The 24,444-nt window shown below is 42.1% G+C and overlaps 1 protein-coding gene and 1 pseudogene across 1 annotated transcript; both read left to right on the top strand.

The window, feature by feature from the left end:
- Nucleotides 1-1,947: 1,947 nt before the first annotated feature.
- LOC119943947 (olfactory receptor 4C12-like) lies at nucleotides 1,948-2,871 on the top strand. Its single transcript, XM_038765164.1, has one exon. It carries the CDS (start codon nucleotides 1,948-1,950, stop codon nucleotides 2,869-2,871), a length of 924 nt encoding a protein of 307 aa, XP_038621092.1.
- A 16,606-nt stretch (nucleotides 2,872-19,477) lies between these two features.
- On the top strand, nucleotides 19,478-20,402 carry LOC119943238 (annotated as a pseudogene).
- The last annotated feature ends 4,042 nt before the right edge of the window (nucleotides 20,403-24,444 follow it).

Below are 24,444 nucleotides of genomic sequence, written 5' to 3' on the forward strand. Positions count from 1 at the left end.
GGAGATGCATTTTAAGAATTTCATCAAAGCGATGGAACTAAAATGATTGATAATAGACTTGATTCTGAAAATACTTATTAATGATTTCTTTGCAAGATTACTGTATTGTGTGGCTGAAGTTACTGAACAGTTTTCTGCAGAAGGATTTCACTAAATTACATATGTGCTGTCAAAGGGACTGCAGACTTGGGCTTCTACCCTAGGTGGCAGATTTTGGGAGGCTCTAAGGTCAATGCTGTTGGTGCCACTGACTTTCAAAGCCTTTTGGCTCTTATTCTAAGGCCACGGACTCTGCTTCCAAAGCAGAGTCAAGCCCAGTCAAGCTACTCCATTTTCCACCTGGCCTGGGCCACTCCAAGGTAAGTTATGAAACAAATTATGAAACAAATTGACACCCAGGGTGCATAATGAAAACTTTTTCCAAAGCTCCATCCTCACCAAGTTTACCAACTCTTGCTTGAGGGACCATAAGTCTGAAAAATAGAGCAAAATGCAAATTTTTCTTAGCAGTGTTAAAACGAGCAGCTTTGTTTTCAACAGAACGAGAATTCTGTTTAGTGCTATTCATTTATTCAATCGTATTTATTGAGCACTTACATGTGCTATTTCCACAAAGTAGCATAAAAGATGTGGAATCTGTATTGCTGTCGTGAAATGTATAGCTTGTCTAGTTTTCCATTTCAGATATCACTTTAATATTATTTTTAACATGTGGTTATATTACTCTGTATATTTTTCAGATATATTTTTGCACATACAGGTTTGAAAGCTGAGGTATTCAGATATTGATTTCCAGAGATAGAAATGTAATGTAATGTATGTAATTTTGTGAAAGTTAATTAGCATTGTTAACGTTAGGAAACTTATTACTCTTGAATTTGTTGTAACAAACTGATGCTAAAAGCTAAAACTGTTGCTGTACTATATCCCAGAGAGTGAAATATAGTCATCAAGGCAGCTAACACTTTCTCTAGTAACAAAAAGTTCTAACCTCTTCAACTCTTTCTAACTTTTAATTAGTATTTCTTAGGAGACATCCAAGGACTTGGTCTGAAAGATAATTTGAAGTAGTTTTAGGGTTTCCTTTATTCTCTTACTCCAGGACTGTCATTCTCTTGGACTACTGGATAGATCACGGGCCTGAAAGTTGGAAGGATCTGGGTTCTAATTCGTACTCTGCCACTTGTCTGCTGTGTATCCTTGGGCAAATCACTTAATTTATCTCTGCTTCAGTTACCTCATCTGTAAAATGGAAATTAATGCTGTGAGCCCAAGGTGGGGCAGGAAGTGAGTCAATCCTGACAGCCTTGTATCTAGCCAGTACTTAGTAATAATAATAATGATGATGATGATGGCATTTATTAAGTGCTTACTATTTGCAAAGCACTGTTCTAAGCGCTGGGGAGGTTACAAAGTAATCAGGTTGTCCCAGAGGGGGCTCATAGTCTTAATCCCCACTTTCCAGATGAGGTAACTGAGGCATAGAGAAGTTAAGTGACTTCATCATCATCATCATCAATCATATTTATTGAGCGCTTACTATGTGCAGAGCACTGTACTAAGTGCTTGGGAAGTACAAATTGGCAACATATAGAGACAGTCCCTACTGGAAACACCATAGAGTTGACAATTTCTATTTTTGTGGCAATTGTACATCAGCACATATCATTACTTTTTCCAGGCTCTAATACCATAAAAAAAGCGGGTGAGTTGGGATTGGAACCCAGATCCCTTGGCTCCCGGACTTATGTTTTCTCCACTGAACCCACTGCTTCCCCCGAATCATATGAAACAAATTCATTGTAAAAAATCCACCTGACCCTATGCGGTCATTGAGAGTATAGCTATAACGTAGGCTTTGAGAACATCAGAAAAGCAGCATCAATAATCATAGTGACTATTATTTTTCCAGGTGAAAGTGACCTGGCCGGTGAACTCAACACCTACATGGAACTGATGGAAAATCAGACGGTAACCAAATTCATTTTATTGGGACTTACGCAGAATTCAGAAATGAGGCAAATATTTTTTGTCACATTTCTAATCATCTACCTTGTAACTCTTCTGGGCAACATGCTCATCGTGGTAACCATAGGCAGTAGCAAGGCATTGTCCACCCCCATGTATTTCTTCCTCGCTCACTTGTCTTTCATCGATGCCAGTTATTCTTCCTCTTCTGCCCCCAAAATGCTCATCGATTTGTCTTCTGGGGTGAAAACGATCTCCCTCAATGACTGCATGACTCAGGTCTTTACCGAGCACTTGTTCGGCGGGACCGAGATCGTCCTCCTCATGGCGATGGCCTACGACCGCTATGTGGCCATCTGTAAGCCCCTGCACTACACGGCCATCATGAGTCAGTACAGGTGCAGCCTGTTGGTGGGGGTGGCCTGGTCAGGAGGCTTCCTTCACGCAACCATCCAGGTCCTCTTCATGGTCCAGGTACCATTCTGTGGCCGCAACGTGATGGATCACTTCATGTGTGATTTATTCCCTTTGCTGACACTCAGCTGCTCTGAAACCCGGGTCCTCGGTCTGCTCGTCGTGGCCAACAGCGGGGCCATGTGCCTGTTAAGTTTTTTCCTTTTGGTGGTTTCTTACGTTGCCATCTTGCGCTCCCTGAAAGCTCACGTTTCTTCAGGGAGACGCAAGGCCCTATTGACTTGTGTCTCCCACATTACCGTGGTCGTCTTATTCTTTGTCCCTGCTATATTCATGTATGTACGGCCTGTGGCCACCCACCCCATGGACAAGTATGTGGCCGTATTTTACATGCTCATCACCCCCATGTTAAACCCATTCATCTATACATTTCGGAACTCAGAGGTGAAAAATGCCATGATGAAACTATGGAACAGAAAAGTGAAATAAGTGGCAGGAGAAGATTATGGTAGTCTCACAGACCATAAAAGAAAGGAAAATAGAGAAGAAGGTTTCTGTTGATACTTTAGAGAAAACTACTGAATCATTAAGAAATCTTTGTTTTCAATGTGAATAAATTCTGAGCCATTATTTCCTCTTCTTCTCCCTTCTCCTGTCGTGTGGCCTCGGGCAAGTTACTTAAGTTTGCTGGGCCTCAGCTTCCTCACCTGTAAAATGGGGATTTCAATACCTGTTCTCCCTCCTACTTAAACTGTGAGTTCCAGGCCCTCCAACTCTTCCTGGTACTGGTAATCCTCCTCCACCAAACACCGGCCCTCCTTCTCCGGCTAGTCCTGTCCTTTGTCCTCGGCCAGATCCTGGCTCTCCTGGGACCTCCGCCTGGTACTTGCCATCCTCATCCATCTAGGTCACCTCCTCCTCCTCCTAGTCTTTGTATACTGTATAGTGGCAGTTATAGGATGAAGACTGTGAGCCCCACGTGGGACAACCTGATCACCTTGTATCCCCCCCAGCGCTTAGCACAGTGCTTGGCACGTAGTAAGCTCTTAACAAATACCAACACTATTATTATTATTATAAATAAGGTTCTGTGAACCTGTGATTTGCTCCTGTGATTTTTCCCCCCTCCCAGCCCCACAGCACTTACATACATATCTGTAATTTATTTCTTTGCATTGATGTCTGTTCCCAGACAATAAACTGATTGTGGGCAGGGAATATGTTTGTTTATTGTTGCATTGTACTGTCCCAAGCGCTTAGTACAGTGATCTGCACACTGTAAGCACTAAATAAATATGATTGAATTGAATTGAATTGAATTCCAGAGCAGGGAAGTATTTCCAGGGGTCATCAACTTCCTAATTAACTCTCCCTTTTCCTCAGTTGATTTCTCTATCCCGATGGTGCGGTTGAATAACAATGATTCATTTGACTTTTTTAGATTCTGGGAAATTCATTCAAGTGGTCTGTAAAATCCTGAGGCAGAAAATATTCTGCATAGTGTTTTTAGTCATAATGATAATAACATTATCAATGATATATTATATTACATATTATATGCTATTATAGATTGATATGTTAATAATAACAATAATGGTATATATTAACTGCTTATTATGTGCCAGGCACTATTCTAAGCCCTGGGGTGGATACAAGCAAATCAGGTTGGACACAGACCCTGTCCCTCCTGTGGCTCCCAGTCTCAATCTCCATTTTACAGATGAGGTAATTGAAGCCCAGAGAAAAGAAGTGACTTGCAAAGTGTCACAGAGCAGACAAGTGGCAGAGGTGGGATTAGAACCCAAGACCTCTAACTCCCAGGCCTATGCTCTACCTACTATACCATGCTGCTGCTTAACAGGCTGGATTTAGTCCCTGTCCATCTTACAGTCCAAGAGGGAGAACAAGTATTGAATCCCCATTTTGCAGATGAGGAAACTAAGGCACAGAGAAATTTAGAATGGTGCTTGGCACATAGTAAGGACTTAACAGATACCATCATTATTATTAAGTGACTTACCCAAGGTCATACAGCTAGCAAGTGGCTGAACTGGGATAAAATCCCAGGTCCTTTGGCTTCCAGACCCATGTTTTTTTCCCTAGGCCATGCTGCTTCTCCATGCTCCACTCTATGTTTGTCAGGAGTGGCACAGACAGCTACCAAGGAATGAGGCAGACAGACAAGAGTCCACTTGGCTATTTCACCACAACATCACACACCACCAGCTGTTCAGTGAAAGCAGTGAGAACAAACTTCGACAGCTTGGCAAGATTCCTCTATGCCATTCATCACTCAGTGGTATTTAACGAGCACTTATTTTAAGCAGAGCACTATACTGAAAGCTTGGGAGAGTATAATGCAACCATACTGTACTATTCTGTTCTGTTACCAAGATATTTTCTATTTCAATCAGATAAATCACACTCGATACACTGGGAGATTTCCATGAGAAGGTTGAATTACTTTTTTAGTTGTGAACCAAAGCTAAAACAACCAGATTGTAATTACTACATTACCCTGTCAACTTGCAAAGTAGATGACTACACCGGTACAGTTGTATTGTACTTAGTAAAGTATTTTGCACACAGTAAGCACTCAGTGAATATGATTGAATGAATTGTAAGCTCCTTGGGTAGTAGAAGAATTAGAATTTGATGAATACCAGTGGGTGCAGTGCACCGTAATAAACATTTGGAAAGTCCAAAACAAGGAAGTGAAACTTGTTTTGCCCTTAAAGACTTTTTTATGGTATTTGTTAAGTGCTCACTAGGTGTCAAGAACTGTTCTAAGCATTGGGATAGATACAAACTAATCAGGTTGGACATAGTCCATGTCCCACATGGGACTCGCAGTCTTAATCTACATTTTATAGAAGAGGGAACTGAGGCACAGAGAACTGAAGTGACTTGCCCAAGGTCACACAGCAAACAAGTGGAGGAACCAGGATTAGAACGCAGGTCCTTCTGACTTCCGGACCCAAGCTCTATCCACTAGGCCATGCTGCTTCTCTCTCTTCCACTCTAAGGAAAGGAATGCATCTTCTCCCTCTATTATACCAATAAGTGCTTAATACAGAGGTCTGCAAATGCTCAGTAAAGCTTTGACCATGTGCAGGCAAGTTATAGATTATAAACTCCAGCAGCTAATAAGGTGTTACAATGAAAATCAGGGCTATTTTCAGACCTCCACAAGTTCATTTCACCTGGAAATATAATTGTTCGTGAGTCACCTTCTATAATTGTTCGTGAGTCACCTTTGCCTAATTGGGATATCATACCACTGGGATCTCATTACCAAGGGTTAAGGTACTCTACCAAGCTTACTTCCTGTTAGAACTTGAAAGCCTGCTAAGAAAATATTTTCTAATGGCATCATGATGGCATATTTATAATTCAAGGGAGTAAACCTGACCTTCTCACTAGAATCTGGCAATTCCAGTAAAACTGTCAAGGCTATCCCTTTCCTTCCTTTGTATATTCCACCACAACCTGGACATCAGAACATGGGGTGCATACAGGCAAGCTCTTTGGTAAGACTCGTATCTCAGGAAACAGTGACTGGAATTTAATTATGGAGTGATGGGAGAAAAGAAGGGTTCTATCTCAACCATATCCTTTAACTTGCTTTGTCATCAATTCATTATTATTGATTGCCCAACTGTAGATTTGAAGGACATTCTTGCCTCAATTTCCTAGAAGAGGAGGGAAATATCCATCACCAATCAAGAATCTTTGACATTTCTATGATCAAGTGCAAGTGTAAGTTTTCCATTCTGGATGCCTTTTGGGTAGATATTTTCGACAGGAATAATAACTGTTAACTCCCTGTTCACCTCCCATTTCTAATCTTTGAGGGAGGAGGATTGGATTTCATACTTGCAATACTTATTTGTTAGGGATTTTCCGGAGGGATATTAAAGCAAGTAAACAGAATCAGAGAAGTAGGGTTTCTGAAGACTTGACACCTGACTACAGGTTTTGTTTTGTTGTCTGTCTCCCCCTTCTAGACTGTGAGCCCGTTGTTGAGTAGGGACCGTCTCTATATATTGTCAACTTGTACTTCCCAAGCGCTTAGTACAGTGCTCTGCACACAGTAAGCACTCAATAAATATGATTGAATGAATGAATGAATGAAAAACCGCCTTAGACAACTTGCCTCATTAAAGAAAATTTTATTCAATATTGTTCCCTTTTATTTATTAGTTTAAAATATCACTTTGCCCAAATCATTTTAGTTAAACTTCCAGTCTGCCTGCTTTATATTTTGAAAATTTTCCTTTTATAGATATTGCCATTTTAAGATTAGTCCACTGTTCAGCCAGAAAGATGATGTAGTGCCAGATATGGGAGGTGGCGAAGAGGAAGAGATGATCTGAGATTAAGGATGAATGAGACTTCAGAGAAGAATGGGTGCAACCAGTAATCAATGGTATTTATTTATTCAATTGTATTTATTGAGTGCTTACACTATGCCGAGCACTGAACTAAGCACTTGGGAATTACAAATCAGCAACATGCAGAGACCGTTCCTATCCAACAACGGGCTCACAGTCTAGAAGGGGGAGACAGACAAACAATGCAAAACAAGTAGACAGGTGTCAATACCATCAGAATAAATAGAATTATAGCTATATACACTTCATTAATCAAATAAATAGAGTAATCAATATGTACAAAAAAGATAAATAGAATAATAAATATGTACAAATATATACAAGTGCTGTGGGGAAGGGGAAGGGGGTAGGGCAGAGGGAGGGAGGGGGGCGATGGGGAGGGGAGGAGGAGGAGAGGACAAAGGGGGGCTCAGTCTGGGAAACCCTCCTGGAGGAGGTGAGCTCTCAGTAGGGCTTTGAAGGGAGGAAGAGAGCTAGTTTGGTGGATGTGTGGAGGGAAGGCATTCCAGGCCAGAGGTAGGATGTTGGTCAGGGGTCGATGGTGGGACAGGTGAGAATGAAGCACAGCGAGGAGGTTAGTGATAGAGGAGCGGAGGGTGCAGGCTGGGCTGTAGAGGGAGAGAAGGGAGGTGAAGTAGGAGGAGGCAAGGTGATGGAGAGCCTTGAATTCGAGAGTGAGGAGGTTTTGCTTGATTCGAAGGGCAACAGGTAACCACTGGAGATTTTTGAGAAAGGGAATGACATGTCCAGAGTGTTTCCTTACAGAGATAATCTGGACAGCAGAGTGAAGTATAAACTGAAGCAGGGAGAGGCAGGAGGATGGGAGATCAGAAAGGAAGCCAATGCAGTAATCCAGTCGGGATAGGATGAGAGTTTAAACCTGAAAGGTAGTGGTTTGAATGGAGAGGAAAGGACAGATCTTGGCGATGTTGTGGAGGTGAGACCGGCAGGTTTTGGTGATGTATTGGATGTGTGGGGTGAATGAGAGAACAGAGTCAAGGATGACACCAAGGTTGTGAGCTTGTGAGACAGGAAGGATGGTAGTGCCATCCACAGTGACGGGAAAGTCAGGCAGTGGACGGGGTTTGGGAGGGAAGGTAAGGAGCTCACTCTTGGACATGTTGAGTTTTAGATAATAATGATGGCATTTGTTAAGCACTTACAATGTGCAAAGCACTGTTCTAAGCGCTGGGGAGGATACAAGGTGATCAGGTTGTCCCATGTAGGGCTCACAGTCTTAATCCCCATTTTACAGATGAGGGAATTGAGGCACAGAGAAGTTAAGTGACTTGCCCAAAGTCACACAGCTGACAAGAGGCGGAGCCGGGGTTAGAACCCATTACCTCTAACTCCCAAGCCTGTGGTCTTTCCACTGAGCCAGGTGGGGAGACATCCAGATGGAGATGTCCTGAAGGCAGGAGGAGATATGAGCATGGAGGGAGGGAGAGAGAATGGGTGGACATGTAAACTTGGGTTTCATCAGTGTAGAGATGATAGTTGAAGCTGTGGGAGTGAATGAGTTCACCAAGGGAGTTAGCATAGATGGAGAACAGAAGGGGACCAAGAACTGACCCTTGAGGAATTTATTGAGCACTTATTGTATGCAGAGCACTATACTAAGCACTTGGGAGAGTACACTCCAACAGAGTTAGTAGATGCAGTCCCTTCCCACAGTAAGTTTACAGTTTAGAGAGTGCTGCTCACACAACCTTGTCTTGTCTTGTTTTATGAGGTCGAGTCATCTCCGACCCATTGCGACACCATGAACACATCTCTTCCAGAGCACTCCACCTCCATCAACAATCGTTCTGGTAGTGTATCCATGGAGTTATCTTGGTGAAATTAAGGAAGTGGTTTACCATTGCCTCTTTCTGCGCAATAAACTTGAGTCTCCACCCTCAACTCTCTCCCATGCCACTGCTACCCAACACAGGTGAGCTTTGACTTGTAGCAGATTGCTTTCCACTCACTTGCCACTGCACAAGCTGAGAATAGAATGGAATGGACAGGCCTCTGCTTGACTCTCCCTCCCATAGTCAAGACTGATAGAGTACTGGAAACTCTCGGCGATTGGCCCTAGAGAAGTGAAGGGTCCTTTCTCTCCGTGTACTTTTCCAAGCCCTTAGCACAGTGTTTTGCACCCAGTAAGTGCTCAATAAATAGCATTGATTGATGGATGGATGAATGCAAGTTGGTTAAGGAAGAGGGTTTCTGTGTTAAGTTGTGGATTTCCTTCACCTTGGGTCCCAAATGGACTAAAGCCGACAAATACATAGGGCCAGTTAAGTTCAAGAACAATAATTAAGAGATATATTTCAGAGGAACGATAAGCAATTCTGAATATGAAACTTCCTAGAAAATTCACTCAGGACAGTTCAAGTTGTAAGAAGAACACTAAGTCTGTACCTCTCTTTGATTGATGTCCTCAAAAAATTATACTGTAAGGTTGTTGTGGGTAGGGAATGTGTCTGCTAACTCTGTGGTATTGTACTCTCCAAAACACTTTATACAGTGCTTGTCACATAATAAGCGCTCGATAAATTCATTCAATTGTATTTATTGAGTACTTACTGTGTGCAGAGCACTCTGCACTTAGCACTGCACTAAGCGCTTGATCCCATTAATGATGATAATGATCAATCAATCAATCTTACTGTGTGCTTACTGTATGCAGAGCACTGTACTAAGTGATTGAGAGAATACAACCCAACGGTATAACAGACACAATCTCTGCCCATAATGAGCTTACAGTCTAGAGGGGAGAAAGATATTAATGTAAGTAAATGATGGTGCTTTTCTCTAGAAATGTCTCAAATCCATCACATTTAATAACAATACTGTGATCTGAGAGACCTAGGTAAATGAGAAAGGGTGTTGTCTGAAGTGGTATTTTAAACCGAGAGGAAGAACTGGGAGAGGTTGGATAGTGGAAGATACAAGATTCTGGCATATGGAACTGGTTATCATCACTGTTCCTTCAAGTAAGGGGAAGGTGAACAGAAAGACTGCTTAGCCAGTTTAATATGTTCAAAAGTGTGGCCACCTAGGAGAAAGAAGAAGCAGCAGATCTGTTTGCTGTAGACCACTTGGAGTGACTTTCAGAACAGAGGCTTTGGGAAGACGGAGAACCTAAGTCTGAAATGAAAGCACCACCAGGCCTCAGGGATAGCAAATTCCTCAGTGCTACAGAGGACAATTTCTACATATGCACGATGGGGTAGAGATGACCTGTTTTGTGTGCAAAGCTGCCTTCAGCCTGACTAGTTTGGGGCAGACAAGACTGATGTTTCTTAATCTGTCCCGGGTACACTCATAGCAGCAGAATTACTTCTTGGGCAGACACAATTTGGAGATTTTTCTAGTCTCATCACCCAGTTGCCTCCTGAGGAGGTCTTGTGACAGGGTTCAGAACCAGCAAGCTGGAAACTGGGGGAGGAGAGCTGCACAAAAGGTCAGATGGTTGATGTACCACAAGAATTAATTATTTTCTTAGAAATTGACTCAATTCTATCTCTTTAAAGGAACACCACTGGGGCCTGAAGAACAGAGTATACCTCATAAAACAGAGATTACCACTGCCATTTCTCACAGAGGGATCTTGTTACTTTTGGCCCGGAATAGACCTGCCCTAGGTGGTCATTTGAAAAAACAGCTCATCAAAGAACTGGTTAAATTATTTCCCGTTGCGGGATGAGTTCCCTAAGCCATGATCGATCAATCAATCATTGGTATTTATCGAGCACTTACTATGTGCGGAATACTGTACTAAGACTTTGGGATAGTACAGTATAACAGAGATGTTCCCTGCCCACAATAAGCTTACAGTCTACAGTCATTATTGACATGCATTACTCACCCAAAGAAGTATCTCACAGGTCTATAAGCCTTTGACCACTGGATCTAAAATCATAATCATAATCATAACGATGATGGTATTTGTTAAGTGCTTACTATGTGCCAAGCACTGTTCTAAGCCCTGGGGTAGGTACAAGCTCAGCAGGTTGTCCCACGTGGGGCTCACAGTCTTAATCCCCATTTTACTGATAAGGTAACTGAGGCACAGAGAAGTTAAGTGGCTTGCCCAAGCCACACAGCAGACAAGTTGTGGAGCCAGGATTAGAAACCACATCCTCTGACTCCCAAGTCTGAGCTCTTTCCACAAAACTAAAGCTGCCGTATATCCCTTAGGCACCTCAATCAATCAATTAACTGCTAGTATTTATTGTTTGCTTACTCTATGCAGGGCAGTGCACTAAGCACTCGAAATGCTACAATATCAATTCATCATATTCAATTACTATACTAAGCACCTGCTTGGCACATAGTAAGCACTTAACAAATACCATTATTATTATTATTATTATTATTATTATTATTATTAGGAAATTTACTTACTGTACTAAATACTTAGGAATGTGCAGTACAATAGAATAGGTAGAAGTGAGCCCTGCCCACAAGGAGCTTACAGTCTAGTGGTGGAGACAGACGTTAAAATAAATTACAGATGGGTGAAATTGCAGAGTATAAGGCTATGGATGTAAGGGCTGAGGAGCTAAGAGTGGGGTGAATATCAAGGGCTTGAGGGGCACAGATCCAGGTGTGTAGGTGATGGAGGAGGGAGGGCAATTAGGGGAAATGAGGACTTAATCAGGGAAGATCTCTTAGAATTGGTAGATACCATCCCTGGCCTAGTCTAAGCATTGGGGTAGATACAAGGTAATCAGGTTGTCCCATATGGGGCTTACAGTCTTAATCCCCATTTTACAGATGAGGTAACTGAGGCACAGAGAAGTTAAGTGACTTGCCCAAAGTCACACAGCCGTCAATTGGCAGAGCTGGATTTGAACCCATGACCTCTGACTCCAAAGCCCATGCTCTTTCCACTGAGCCACGCTGCTTCTCTAGGTACTCAGATGGCACGGAAGTGCTGAGATGGCAATTGAAGGAAATATAGCCTGTGTAGAGGAAATAATTAATCGGAGTAGATCTCTCTCAGAGATGTGATTTCTGTGCCACTTTGAAATTGGGGAGTGTGAGGAAGTCGGGGAGGGGGTTCTGCAGGATTTGCAGAGGGAGGGAGGTCCAGGCAGAGAGAAAAACATGGAAAAGCGATCCCTAGCAGAAGAGACAAGAGCGAGGCACCGTCTGGGAGGACTGAAGAGTGCTAGCTGGGTGTAGTGGGAAAAGTGAATGGATAAGTAGGAAGGACAGAGTTTATTGAGTGTTTTAAAGCCAGTGATTAGGAGTTCCTACTTGATGTAGAGAGGACTGAAAAACCACTGGAGGTTTTCGAGTACTGGAGAGATGTAGCAGAACAACGTATTAGAAAGATCTACATTTTAGAGAATCATTGTGGCGTGGAGAATAGAGCACACGTTTGGGAGTCAGAAGGACCTGGCTTCTAATCCCTGCCCTGCCCTTAGCTTTCTGTGTGACCTTGGGCAAGTCACTTCACTTCTTTGTGCCTCAGTTACCTCATCAGAATCAAATTTTTGTGGTCTTGACTAATAGCAACATACTTTAATAATGTCGTCTGAAACCTCATTTTACCTTTGTTGAAATCAAAAGAAAATTTTATTTAGATAGAGACCTCACCTAAGGACAGATAGGCAGCTGAAACCTATTGTGTTGATGACAATAGCATAGAACCTTGTGTTGAAATGCTTCAGCTGTGTGACCTTGGGCAAATCACTTAACTTTTCTGTGCCTCAGTTACCTCATCTGTAAACTAGGGATTAATACCTTGAGCCCCATATGGGACATAGACTATAACCTAATTAGCTTGTATCTACTCCAGTACTTAGTACAGTGCCTGTCACACAATAAGTGCTTAACAAATACCATAAAAAACCCCCAAAAGCCACCTGATATATCGAAGAGCCTTATTGGAAGAATGGTGATGGGAAGACATAGACATAGTTTCCTCTAACAGAACCATTTGATGGCCCATGTCTTAGAGTGCAGAATCAATCAGTGGTATCTATTCAGCACTTTCTGCATGCAGAGCACTGTACTAAGTGCTTGACATTGTACAACACAATCAAGTTGGTAGACATGATCTCTGCCCACAAGATGCTATCACTCCAGATCCCCAGTGGCCAAGCCTGGAAGGGGTAAGCCGGATGGAAGGTTAAAAAAGTGTCAGGGAATCTTTGTTGCAATTTAGCACGGGAAAATCTGGATGATTGTTAGATTGGGGACAATGTATTTTTTAAATAATAGGGCATATTCCGATGTGAGCCTTCTGATTGGTCCAGGAGGCCATCCGATTAAGGTCAACTGCCCGGTATGGTTAAGGTCTTTGTGCTCTTATCCCGTCCATCCCCCTACTCTCTCACTCCCTTCCAGACTCCATGAAGTTGGATGCCCTTTTGAGGTGCCCCAGTGAGGAGTGACAGCCAGGTGGAGAGGTCTTGGCTAGGGGTTGAAATATTTGAAATCCTTTCCTTTATGTGGGAAAGCAAATGACCGGAATGGGATTTTTAGAATGTGGATTTCACCAGGAGTCAAACTTCTTCTAATTCTAAAGACAGCTATGTAATTAGTGGCAGCAAAAACAGTGAACTTGACTTCAATGAATGGTGTCGATTAACCTTAGCTTGGGGGTTAATGTTTGTTCTTCCCCTGGCCAATGTGAGCCTCAAATGGATTTTCTAGCCATAAATTCTCTTTCAAAATAGGCCACAAAATCCCAACTGGCTCTCTACTAGGTAGGTAGCGTGCATGGGCCTGGGGCTTAGGAGACTTGGGTTCTAATCCCAGCTCTGCCACTGGCCTGCTGAGTAAACTTGGGAAAGTTACTTAATCTCTCTATGCTTTAGTTTTCTCATCTTTAAAATTAAGATGAAATCACTACTCTCCCTATATCTTGGTTTTTAAGTCCCACTGGGGGGAAGGACCATATCTGATATCATGATTTTGAGTCTTCCTCAGTATTAAGCATGGTGCCAAATATTGTTATTAATAGTAATAATGATGGTATTTGTTAAGTGCTTACTATGTGTCAAGCACTGTTCTAAGTGCTGGGGGAGACACAAGCTAAGCATGTTGGATACAGTCCCTGTCCCACATGGGGCTCACAGTCTTAATCCCCATTTTACAGGTGAGGTAATTGAGGCACAGAGAAATTGAGTAACTTGCCCAAGGTCAATCAGCAGACAAGTGGTGAATCCTGGATTAGAACCCAGGTTCTTCTGACTCCCACGTCTGTGCTCTATCCACTAAGACATGCTGCATTATCAGTATTATTACTATTTTTATCAGAGAAGGCTGGGGTGTTGGAGCGCTCTGATTCGGAAGTCAGTCTGATTGGAAGTCAGCCCTAGAATTCAACCACATACCCACAAAACTGACGGAGGATATAGTCCCAAGTCCCAGGTGCTAATAATAATATGATTTTTTTACGATTCAACAGACTTTTTTGTTATGATTCTCATTCATTTTTTAGCAAGCATCGATATTATGACCATATCTTTAAATTATATTTATCTATTTATTTGTTTATTTATTTATTTATTTATTTATTTATTTATTTATATTAACGTCTCCCCCCTTTAGGCTGCAAGCTCATTGTGGGCGGGGAACACCTGCCAACTCTGCTGTATTATACTCTCCCAAGGGCTTAGTCCAATGCTCTGCACAGAGTCAGCTCTCAAGAAATATCACTGATGATGATGGTATTATAGAAGCAGCATGGCTCAGTGGAAAGAGCACGGGCTTGGGAGTCAGAGGTCATGGGTTCAAATCCTGCCTCCACCACTTTTCAGCTGTGTGTCCTTGGGCAAGCCACTTAACTTCTCTGTGCCTCATTTACCTCATCTGTAAAATGGGGATTAAGACTTTGAGCTCCACATGGGACAACCTCATCACCTTGTATTCCCCAGCTCCTAGAACAGTGCTTTGCACATAGTAAGTGCTTAACAAATACCATTATTATTATTATTATCATACTACCAAAGAGTTTACATCTTCTAAGGCTGGGACAACATCTTTTAGTTTTATTTTAAGTTTCCAGCTGTCTACTCCAATGCTCCACACACGGTAAGGGCTCAATAAATCCTGAATACTAATATGTTCATTAGAAGTTGAGACTTTCTAGAGAGTAGACTAGATCAAGTTTCTATGTTAAGGTAAAAACTAGTGAAAGGAGCTAATTGCCTATGAACCTGAATGTTTCCTGAAAACTTTCCTGAAGAAAAAAACTATTTTGGCTGTTTCCCTGGTAAATACTCCCAACAGAGGAGATTCAGAATTCCTAAGAGTCCCAGAGCCTCACAGAAACCCCTTTAAAGATCTCGGTAAACAAATGAGAGAGAGCTTTCTCAAAGATCTCATGAAATGCCAGGTTGCCAGAGTTAGATGCTTACTGGGGTTTCTTCTACTAATAGTAAAGTCCATTCTTACTAGTTGTCTGTGACAGTGGAGGTAGGGAAAAGAGGAGAACCCTGATTTTTAATTGCATGTAAAAAAGCTTCTGTTCCATGTAGAGCTGGTGCCTTTTAGACTCAGACCTAGAGCAACTGAAAAACTTCTTCACATAGTATGTGGTCAGCATCCTAAATTCATTACCTTAGAAAGCTGTCCAGGATAAAAATATCAGTGTGTTGAAGAGGAGTCTGGATCAATCCTTGGATAAATCCAAGGGTTACTAGAGGGAAAAAGTAGGGATGTTAGATGATTCATCCAAGCAACCTATTGTCATTTTTGGAGACAGAATACGGTCTGACCCAGTAATAACATATCTTATGCTTTTATGATTGGGATGTGAACACTAATGGATTTGATGACTGATTTCAATATGCTCTTCTTATTCAGAGTCTTTTGAAGCTTTTTATCTAATCAAGTCTGTGACCTGGGCAAGTCAGAACTATAAGATCCAACACATGATCTAGGAGAAAATTACCACAGACCAAGGGTGTTCCACATTTATGTCTTGCAGCTTGGTTGGCTTTTATCTCTGAATCCTCCAGAGGAGATGCATTTTAAGAATTTCATCAAAATCGTTGGAACTAAAATGATTGATAATAGACTTGAGTCTGAAAATACTTATTAATGATTTCTTTGCAAGATTACTGTACTGCATAGGTGAAGTTATTGAACAGTTTTCTGCAGAAGGATTTCACTAAATTACATATGTGCTGTCAAAGGGACTGCAGATTTGGGCTTCTACCCAAGGTGGCAGATTTTGGGAGGCTCTAAGGTCAATGCTGTTGGTGCCACTGACTTTCAAAGCCTTTTGGCTCTTATTCTAAGGCCACGGACTCTGCTTCCAAAGCAGAGTCAAGCCCAGCTACTCCATTTTCCACCTGGCCTGGTCCACTCCAAGGTAAATTATGAAACAAATTGACACCCAGGGTGCACAATGAAAACTTTTTCCAAAGCTCCATCCTCACCAAGTTTACTAACTCTTGCTTGAGGGACCATAAGTCTGAATAATAGAGCAAAATGCAAGTTTTTCTTAGCAGTGTTAAAATGAGCAGCTTTGTTTTCAACAGAATAAGAATTCTGTTTAGTGCTATTCATTCATTCAATCGTATTTATTGTGCACTTATGTGTGCTATTTCCACAAAGTAGCATAAAAGATGTGGAATCTGTATTGCTGTCGTGAAATGTATAGCTTGTCTAGTTTTCCATTTCAGATATCACTTTAATATTATTTTTAACATGTGGTTATATTACTCTGTATGTTTTTCAGATATATTTTTGCACATACAAGTTTGAAAGCTGAGGTATTCAGATATTTATTTCCAGAGGTAGAAATGTAACGTAATGTTTGTAATTTTGTCAAAGTTAATTAGCATTGTTAAGGATAGGAAACTTATTAGTCTTGAATTTGTTGTAACAAACTGATGCTAAAAGCTAAAACTGTTGCTGTACTATATTCCCAGAGAGTGAAATATAGTCATCAAGGCAGCTAACACTTTCTCTAGTAACAAAAAGTTCTAACCTCTTCAACTCTTTCTAACTTTCAATTAGTATTTCTTAGGAGACATCCAAGGACTTGGTCTGAAAGATAATTTGAAGTAGTTTTAGGGTTTCCTTTATTCTCTTACTCCAGGACTGTCATTCTCTTGGACTACTGGATAGAGCATGGGCCTGGAAGTTGGAAGGATCTGGGTTCTAATTCATACTCTGCCACTTGTCTGCTGTGTATCCTTGGGCAAATCACTTAATTTATCTGTGCTTCAGTTACCTCATCTGTAAAATGGAGATTAACCCTGTGAGCCCAAGGTGGGGCAGGAAGTGAGTCAATCCTGACAGCCTTGTATCTAGCCAGTACTTAGTAATAATAATAATGATGATGATGATGGCATTTATTAAGTGCTTACTATTTGCAAAGCACTGTTCTAAGCGCTGGGGAGGTTACAAAGTAATCAGGTTGTCCCAGAGGGGGCTCACAGTCTTAATCCCCACTTTCCAGATGAGGTAACTGAGGCATAGAGAAGTTAAGTGACTTGCACAAAGTCACACAGGTGACAATTGGCGGAGCTGGGATTTGAACCCATGACTTCTGACTCCAAATCCCGTGCTCTTTCCATTGAGTCACGCTGCTTCTCTGCTTCTAGTACAGTGCCTGGAACATAGTAAGTGCTTAATAAATTCCTTAAACCCCACCCCCCAAAACTGTAGAAACAGCACCCAAGCAGGTCAACTAGAGAAACGGGTGAGGGAATTCTCTCAGAGTTAGGGTGGCTAGTCATTTGGATTGATATTGGACAGCCCAGTTTTTAGCTAGTGTGTTCCATGTCTGCTACTTCTCTGTAGTAGTGTTAATAATAATAATAATGATGATGGCATTTATTAAGCGCTTACTATGTACAAAGCACTGTTCTAAGCACTGGGGAGGTTACAAGGTGATGAGGTTGTCCCACGGGGGGCTCACAGTCTTAATTCCCATTTTACAGATGAGGTAACTGAGGCACAGAGAAGTGAAGTGACTTGCCCAAAATCACACAGCTGACAGTTGGCGGAGCCGGGGTTTGAACCCATGACCTCGGACTCCAAAGCCCGGGCTCTTTCCACTGAGCCATGCTGCTTCTCTTAGTACTAGTAGTGGTGATGGTGGTAGCGGTAATGGTAATGGTAGTGATAGTAATAGTAACAGTAGTGTAGTAATTGGAAAAGCGGCATGGCCCAGTAGATAGAGCACTGGCCTAAGAGTCAGAAGGTCATGGGTTCTAATCCCGGATCTTTCACTTGTCTGCTGGGTGACCTTGGGCAGGTCAGTTCACTTCTCTGGGTCTGGTACCTCATCTGTAAAATGGGGATTGAGATTGTGAGCCTAACATGGAACAGGGACTGTGTTCACCCCAATTTGCTTGTAACCATCCCAGAGCTAGAACAGTGCCTGGCACACAGTCAGCACTTAACAAATACTATCATAATAATAATTATCATTGTAGTGGAAGTATTTATTGATTACCCAAGTAGTGTGGTGCACAATTCTGTCCCATATTTTCATTTGCAACACCCCACCTTCCTCTGCCTCACTCCAGCTCCTGAGTTCCATAGCTCAGAAGTTGCATTTGTGCTCACGTGGACCTAGAAGGGGAATGCGAAGCCCCTGTGGAGCCGGAGAAATGCTTGAGATTCAGGTGAACTTAGCAGACTTCTGCAAAGTGGCATGTATGCCATTGTCAGGTGGCTCTATGGGCTTGTCAAGAATCTGTGAAGTCTGTCACGGGGCCACTTTACAGTCTCTTCTTTTGCTCCTAAGGATACATAGAATGATTTGCCTCACCAGAGCTATAATACTGTTCTCTATGTGTATAGTTTGCCCTTATAGTTTAGGTTGAACACCTGTGTCCAACCTGATTGTTTTGTATCTACCCCAGAGCTTAGTACAATGCCTGGCATAGAGCAAACTGCCTGACACTTAACAAATTATTATCATCATTATTATTAGTATTGTTATTATTATTATTACGTGCCGTCGAGTTGTTTCTGATTCATAGCAACTCCATGGATACACTTTCTCCAGAACAACCTATCCTCTGCTATAATCCACAACCTTTCTAGAGGTTCTTCTGTTATCACTGTTATGGTCTCTATCTATCTAGCTGCTCGTCTGCCTCTTCCATGTTTTCCCTGGATTTTCCTAGCATTAGTGTCTTCTCCAGAGAATTAGTCCTCCTGATTATATGTCCAAAATATGCCAACATAAATTGAGTTATTTGGCCTTCCAAAGACCACTTTGGTTTAATTTGCTCTAAAATCCATTTGTTTGTTTTTTGGGCAGTCCATGGTATTCACAAAAGCCTTCTCCAACACTACATTTCAAATGAATCAATGTTCTTTGTATCCTGTTTTTTCACTGTTCAACTTTCAGGTCCATACATTGTTACTGGAAACACCATAGAGTTGACGATTTCTATTTTTGTGGCAATTGTTACATCAGCACATTTCATTACTTTTTCCAGGCTCTTATACCATAAAAAAAGTGGGTGAGTCGGGTTTGGAACCCACGTCCTTTGGCTCCCAGACTCATGCTTTATCCATTGAACCCACTGCTTACCCAGATTCATATGAAACAAACAGTTTCCACCAGAAATTCTTTTAAAAAAATCCACCTGACCCTATGCGATCATTGAGAGTATAGCTATGACGCAGGCTTTGAGAACATCAGAAAAGCAGCATCGATAATCATAGTGACTATTATTTTTCCAGGTGAAAGTGACCTGGCCGGTGAACTCAACACCTACATGGAACTGATGGAAAATCAGACGGTAACCAAATTCATTTTACTGGGACTTAACGCAGAATTCAGAAATGAGGCAAATATTTTTTGTCACATTTCTAATCATCTACCTTGTAACTCTTCTGGGCAACATGCTCATCGTGGTAACCATAGGCAGCAGCAAGGCACTGTCCACCCCCATGTATTTCTTCCTCGCTCACTTGTCTTTCATCGATGCCAGTTATTCTTCCTCTTCTGCCCCCAAAATGCTCATCGATTTGTCTTCTGGGGTGAAAACAATCTCCCTCAATGACTGCATGACTCAGGTCTTTACCGAGCACTTGTTCGCCGGGACCGAGATCGTCCTCCTCATGGCGATGGCCTACGACCGCTATGTGGCCATCTGTAAGCCCCTGCACTACACGGCCATCATGAGTCAGTACAGGTGCAGCCTGCTGGTGGGGGTGGCCTGGTCGGGAGGCTTCCTTCACGCAACCATCCAGGTCCTCTTCATGGTCCAGGTACCATTCTGTGGCCGCAACGTGATGGATCACTTCATGTGTGATTTATTCCCTTTGCTGACACTCAGCTGCTCTGAAACCCAGGTCCTCGGTCTGCTCGTCGTGGCCAACAGCGGGGCCATGTGCCTGTTAAGTTTTTTCCTTTTGGTGGTTTCTTACGTTGTCATCTTGCGCTCCTTGAAAGCTCACGTTTCTTCAGGGAGACGCAAGGCCCTGTCGACTTGTGTCTCCCACATCGCCGTGGTTGTCTTATTCTTTGTCCCTGCTATATTCGTGTATGTATGGCCTGTGGCCACCCACCCCATGGATAAGTATGTGGCTGTATTTTACACGCTCATCACCCCCATGTTAAACCCATTCATCTACACAGTGAGGAACTCAGAGGTGAAAAATGCCATGATGAAACTATGGAACAGAAAAGTGAAATAAGTGGCAGGAGAAGATTATGGTAGTCTCACAGACCATAAAAGAAAGGAAAAAAGAGAAGAGGATTTTTGCTGATACGTTAGAGAAAACTACTGAATCATTAAGAAATCTTTGTTTTCAATGTGAATAAATTCTGAGCCATTATTTCCTCTTCTTCCTCTCCCTTCTGTGAACCTGTGACTTGCTCCTGTGATTTCCCCCCGCTCCCAGGCCCACAGCACTTACGTACATATCTGCAATTTATTTATTTGATGTCTGCCATCCCCTCTCCCCCAGCCCCCCTCGTGGAGACTATAAGCTCATTGTGGGCAGGGAATATGCTTGTTTATTGTTGTATTGTATTCTCCCAAGTGCTTAGTACAGTGATCTGCACACAGTAAGCGCTCAATAAATACAAGTGACTTGAATTAAATTGAATTGAATTCCAAAGCAGGAAAGGATTTTCAGGGGTCATCAACTTCCTAATTAACTCTCCCTTTTCCTCAATTGATTTCTCTATCCCGAAGGTGGGGTTGAATAAGAATGATTCATTTGACTTTCTTAGATTCTGGGAAATTCATTCAAATGGTCTGCAAAATCCTGAGAGGCAGAAAATATTCTGCGTTGTGTTTTTAGTCATAATGATAATAACATTATTAATGATATATTATATTATAAATTATATGTTATTATAGATCAATATTTTAATAATAACAATAATGGTATATTGTTATTATGTGCCAGGTATTATTCTAAGCCCTGGGGTGGATACAAGCAAATCAGGTTGGACACAGACCCTGTCCCACCCGGGGCTCCCAGTCTCAATCTCCATTTTACAGATGAAGTAATTGAGGCCCAGAGGAATGTGGTGACTTTCTCAGTGTCACAGAGCAGACAAGTGGCAGAGGTGGGATTAGAACCCATGACATCTGACTCCCACGCCATGCTGCTTCTCAACAGGCTGGATTTAGTCTCTGTCCATCTCACAGTCCAAGAGGGAGAACAAGTATTGAATCCCCATTTTGCAGATGAGGAAACTAAGGCACAGAGAAGTTTAGAATGGTGCTTGGCACATAGTAAGGGCGTAACAAATGTCATCATTATTATTAAGTGACTTACCCAAGGTCACACAGCTAGCAAGTGGCTGAACTGGGATAAAATCCCAGGTCCTTTGGCTTCCAGACCCATGTTTTTTTCCCTAGGCCACGCTGCTTCTCCATGCTCCACTCTATGGTTGTCAGGAGAGGCACAGACAGCTACCAAGGAATGAGGCAGACAGACAAGAGTCCACTTGGCTATTTCACCACAACATCACACACCACCAGCTGTTCAGTGAAAGCAGTGAGAACAAACTTTGACAGCTTGGCAAGATTCCTCTATGCCATTCATCACTCAGTGGTATTTAATGAGCACTTACTTTAAGCAGAGCACTATACTAAAAGGTTGGGAGAGTACAATGCAACCATATTGTACTATTCTGTTCTGTTACCAAGATATTTTCTATTTCAATCAGATAAATCACACTCGATACAATGGGAGATTTCCATGAGAAGGTTGAATTACTTTTTTAGTTGTGAGCCAAAGCTAAAACAACCAGAGTGTAATTACTACATTACCCTGTCAACTTGCAAAGTAGATGACTACACCGATACAGCTGTATTGTACTTAGTACAGTACTTTGCACACAGTAAGCACTCAGTGAATATGATTGATTGAACTGTAAGCTCCTAGAGTAGTAGAAGAATTAGAATTTGATGAATACCATTGGGTGCAGTGCACTGTAATAAACATTTGGAAAGCCCAAAACAAGGAAGTGCAACTTGTTTTGCCCTTAAATACCTTTTTTTCTGGTGTTTGTTAAGTGCTCACTAGGTGCCAAGAACTGTTCTAAGCACTGGGATAGATACAAACTAATCAGGTTGGACACAGTCCATGCAGTCTTAATCTACATTTTACAGAAGAGGGAACTGAGGCACAGAGAACTGAAGTGACTTGCCCAAGGCCACACAGCAAACAAGTGGTGGAACCAGGATTAGAACTCAGGTCCTTTTGACTTCCGGACCCAGGCTCTATCCACTAGGCCATGCTGCTTCTCTCTCTTCCACTCTAAGGAAAGGAATGCATCTTCTCCCTCTGTTATACCCATAAGTGCTTAATACAGAGGTCTGCAAATGCTCAGTAAATCTTTGACCATGTGCAGGCAAGTTATGGGTTATAAACTCCAGCAGCTAATAAGGTGTTAAAATGCAAATCAGGGCTATTTTCAGACCTCCACAAATTCATTCCACCTGGAAATATAATTGCTTGTGTGTCACCTTTGCCTAATTGGGATGTCATACCACTGGGATCTCATTACCGAGGGTTAAGGTACTCTACCAAGCTTACTTCCTGTTAGAACTTGAAAGCCTGCTGAGAAAATGTTTTCTAATGGTATCTTGATGACATATTTATAATTCAAGGGAGTAAACCTGAACTTCTCACTAGAATCTGGCAATTCCAGTAAAACTGTCAAGGCTATCCCTTTCCTTCCTTTGTATATTCCACTGCAACCTGGACATCAGAACATGGGGTGCATACAGGCAAGCTCTTTGGTAAGACTCGTATCTCAGGAAACAGTGACTGGAATTTAATTATGGAGTGATGGAGAAAGAAGGGTTCTGTCTCGACCATATCCTTTAACTTGCTTTGTCATCAATTCATTATTATTGATTGCCCAACTGTAGATTTGAAGGACATTCTTGCCTCAATTTCCTAGAAGAGGATGGAAATATCCATCACCAATCAAGAAGGTTTGACATTTCTATGATCAAGTGCAAGTGTAAGTTTTCCATTCTGGATGCCTTTTGGGTAGATATTTTCGACAGGAATAATAACTGTTAACTCCCTGTTCACCTCCCATTTCTAATCTGTGGGGGAGGAGGATTGGATTTCATACTTGAAATACTTATTTGCTAGGGATTTTATGGAGGGACAAGTAAACAAAATCAGAGAAGTAGGGTTTTCTGCATCAAAATCAGCTTATGCAACTTGCCTCATTAAAGGAAATTTTATTCAATATTGTTCCCTTTTATTTATTAGAGTTTAAAATATCACTCTGCTCAAATCATTTTAAACTTCCAGTCTACCTGCTGCTTTATATTTTGAAAATTTTCCTTTTATAGATCTTGCCATTTTAAGATTAGTCCACTGTTCAGCCCAGAAGGAGATTTAGTGCCAGATATGGGAGGTGGCGAAGAGGAATAGAGGATCTGAGATTGAGGATGAATGAGACTTCAGAGAAGAATGGGTGCAATCAGTAGTCAATGGTATTTATTCATTCAATCATATTTATTGAGTGCTTACTATGCTCCGAGTACTGAACTAAGCACTTGGGAAGTACAAATCAGCAACATATAGAGACAGTCCCTACCCAACAACGGCTCACTGTCTAGAAGGGGGAGACAGACAACAATACAAAACAAGTAGACAAGTGTCAATACCATCAGAATAAATAGAATTATAGCTATATACATATCACTAATGAAATAGAGAAATAAATATGTACAAAAAAGATAGAGTCATAAATATGTACAAATATATACAAGTGCTGTGGGGAAGGGGAATGGGGTAGGGCAGAGGGAGGGACGGGGGCGATGGGGAGGGGAGGAGGAGGAGGAGAGGACAAAGGGGGGCTCAGTCTGGGAAACCCTCCTGGAGGAGGTGAGCTCTCAGTAGGGCTTTGAAGGGCGAAAGAGAGCTAGTTTGGTGGATGTGTGGAGGGAAGGCATTCCAGGCCAGAGGTAGGACATTGGTCAGGGGTCGATGGTGGAACAGGTGAGAATGAGGCACAGTGAAGAGGTTAGTGACAGAGGAGCGGAGGGTGTGGGCTGGACTGTAGAGGGAGAGAAGGGAGGTGAGGTAGGAGGAGGCGAGGTGATGGAGAGCTTTGAAACCAAGAGTGAGGAGATTTTGCTTGATTCGAAGGGCAACAGGCAACCACTGGAGATTTTTGAGAAGGGGAGTGACATATCCAGAGTGTTTCTTTACAGAGATAATCTGGACAGCAGAGTGAAGTATAGGCTGAAGC

The sequence above is a fragment of the Tachyglossus aculeatus genome, chromosome 22, assembly GCF_015852505.1.
Source record: "Tachyglossus aculeatus isolate mTacAcu1 chromosome 22, mTacAcu1.pri, whole genome shotgun sequence".
In the NCBI taxonomy this organism is placed as follows: Eukaryota; Metazoa; Chordata; class Mammalia; order Monotremata; family Tachyglossidae; genus Tachyglossus; species Tachyglossus aculeatus.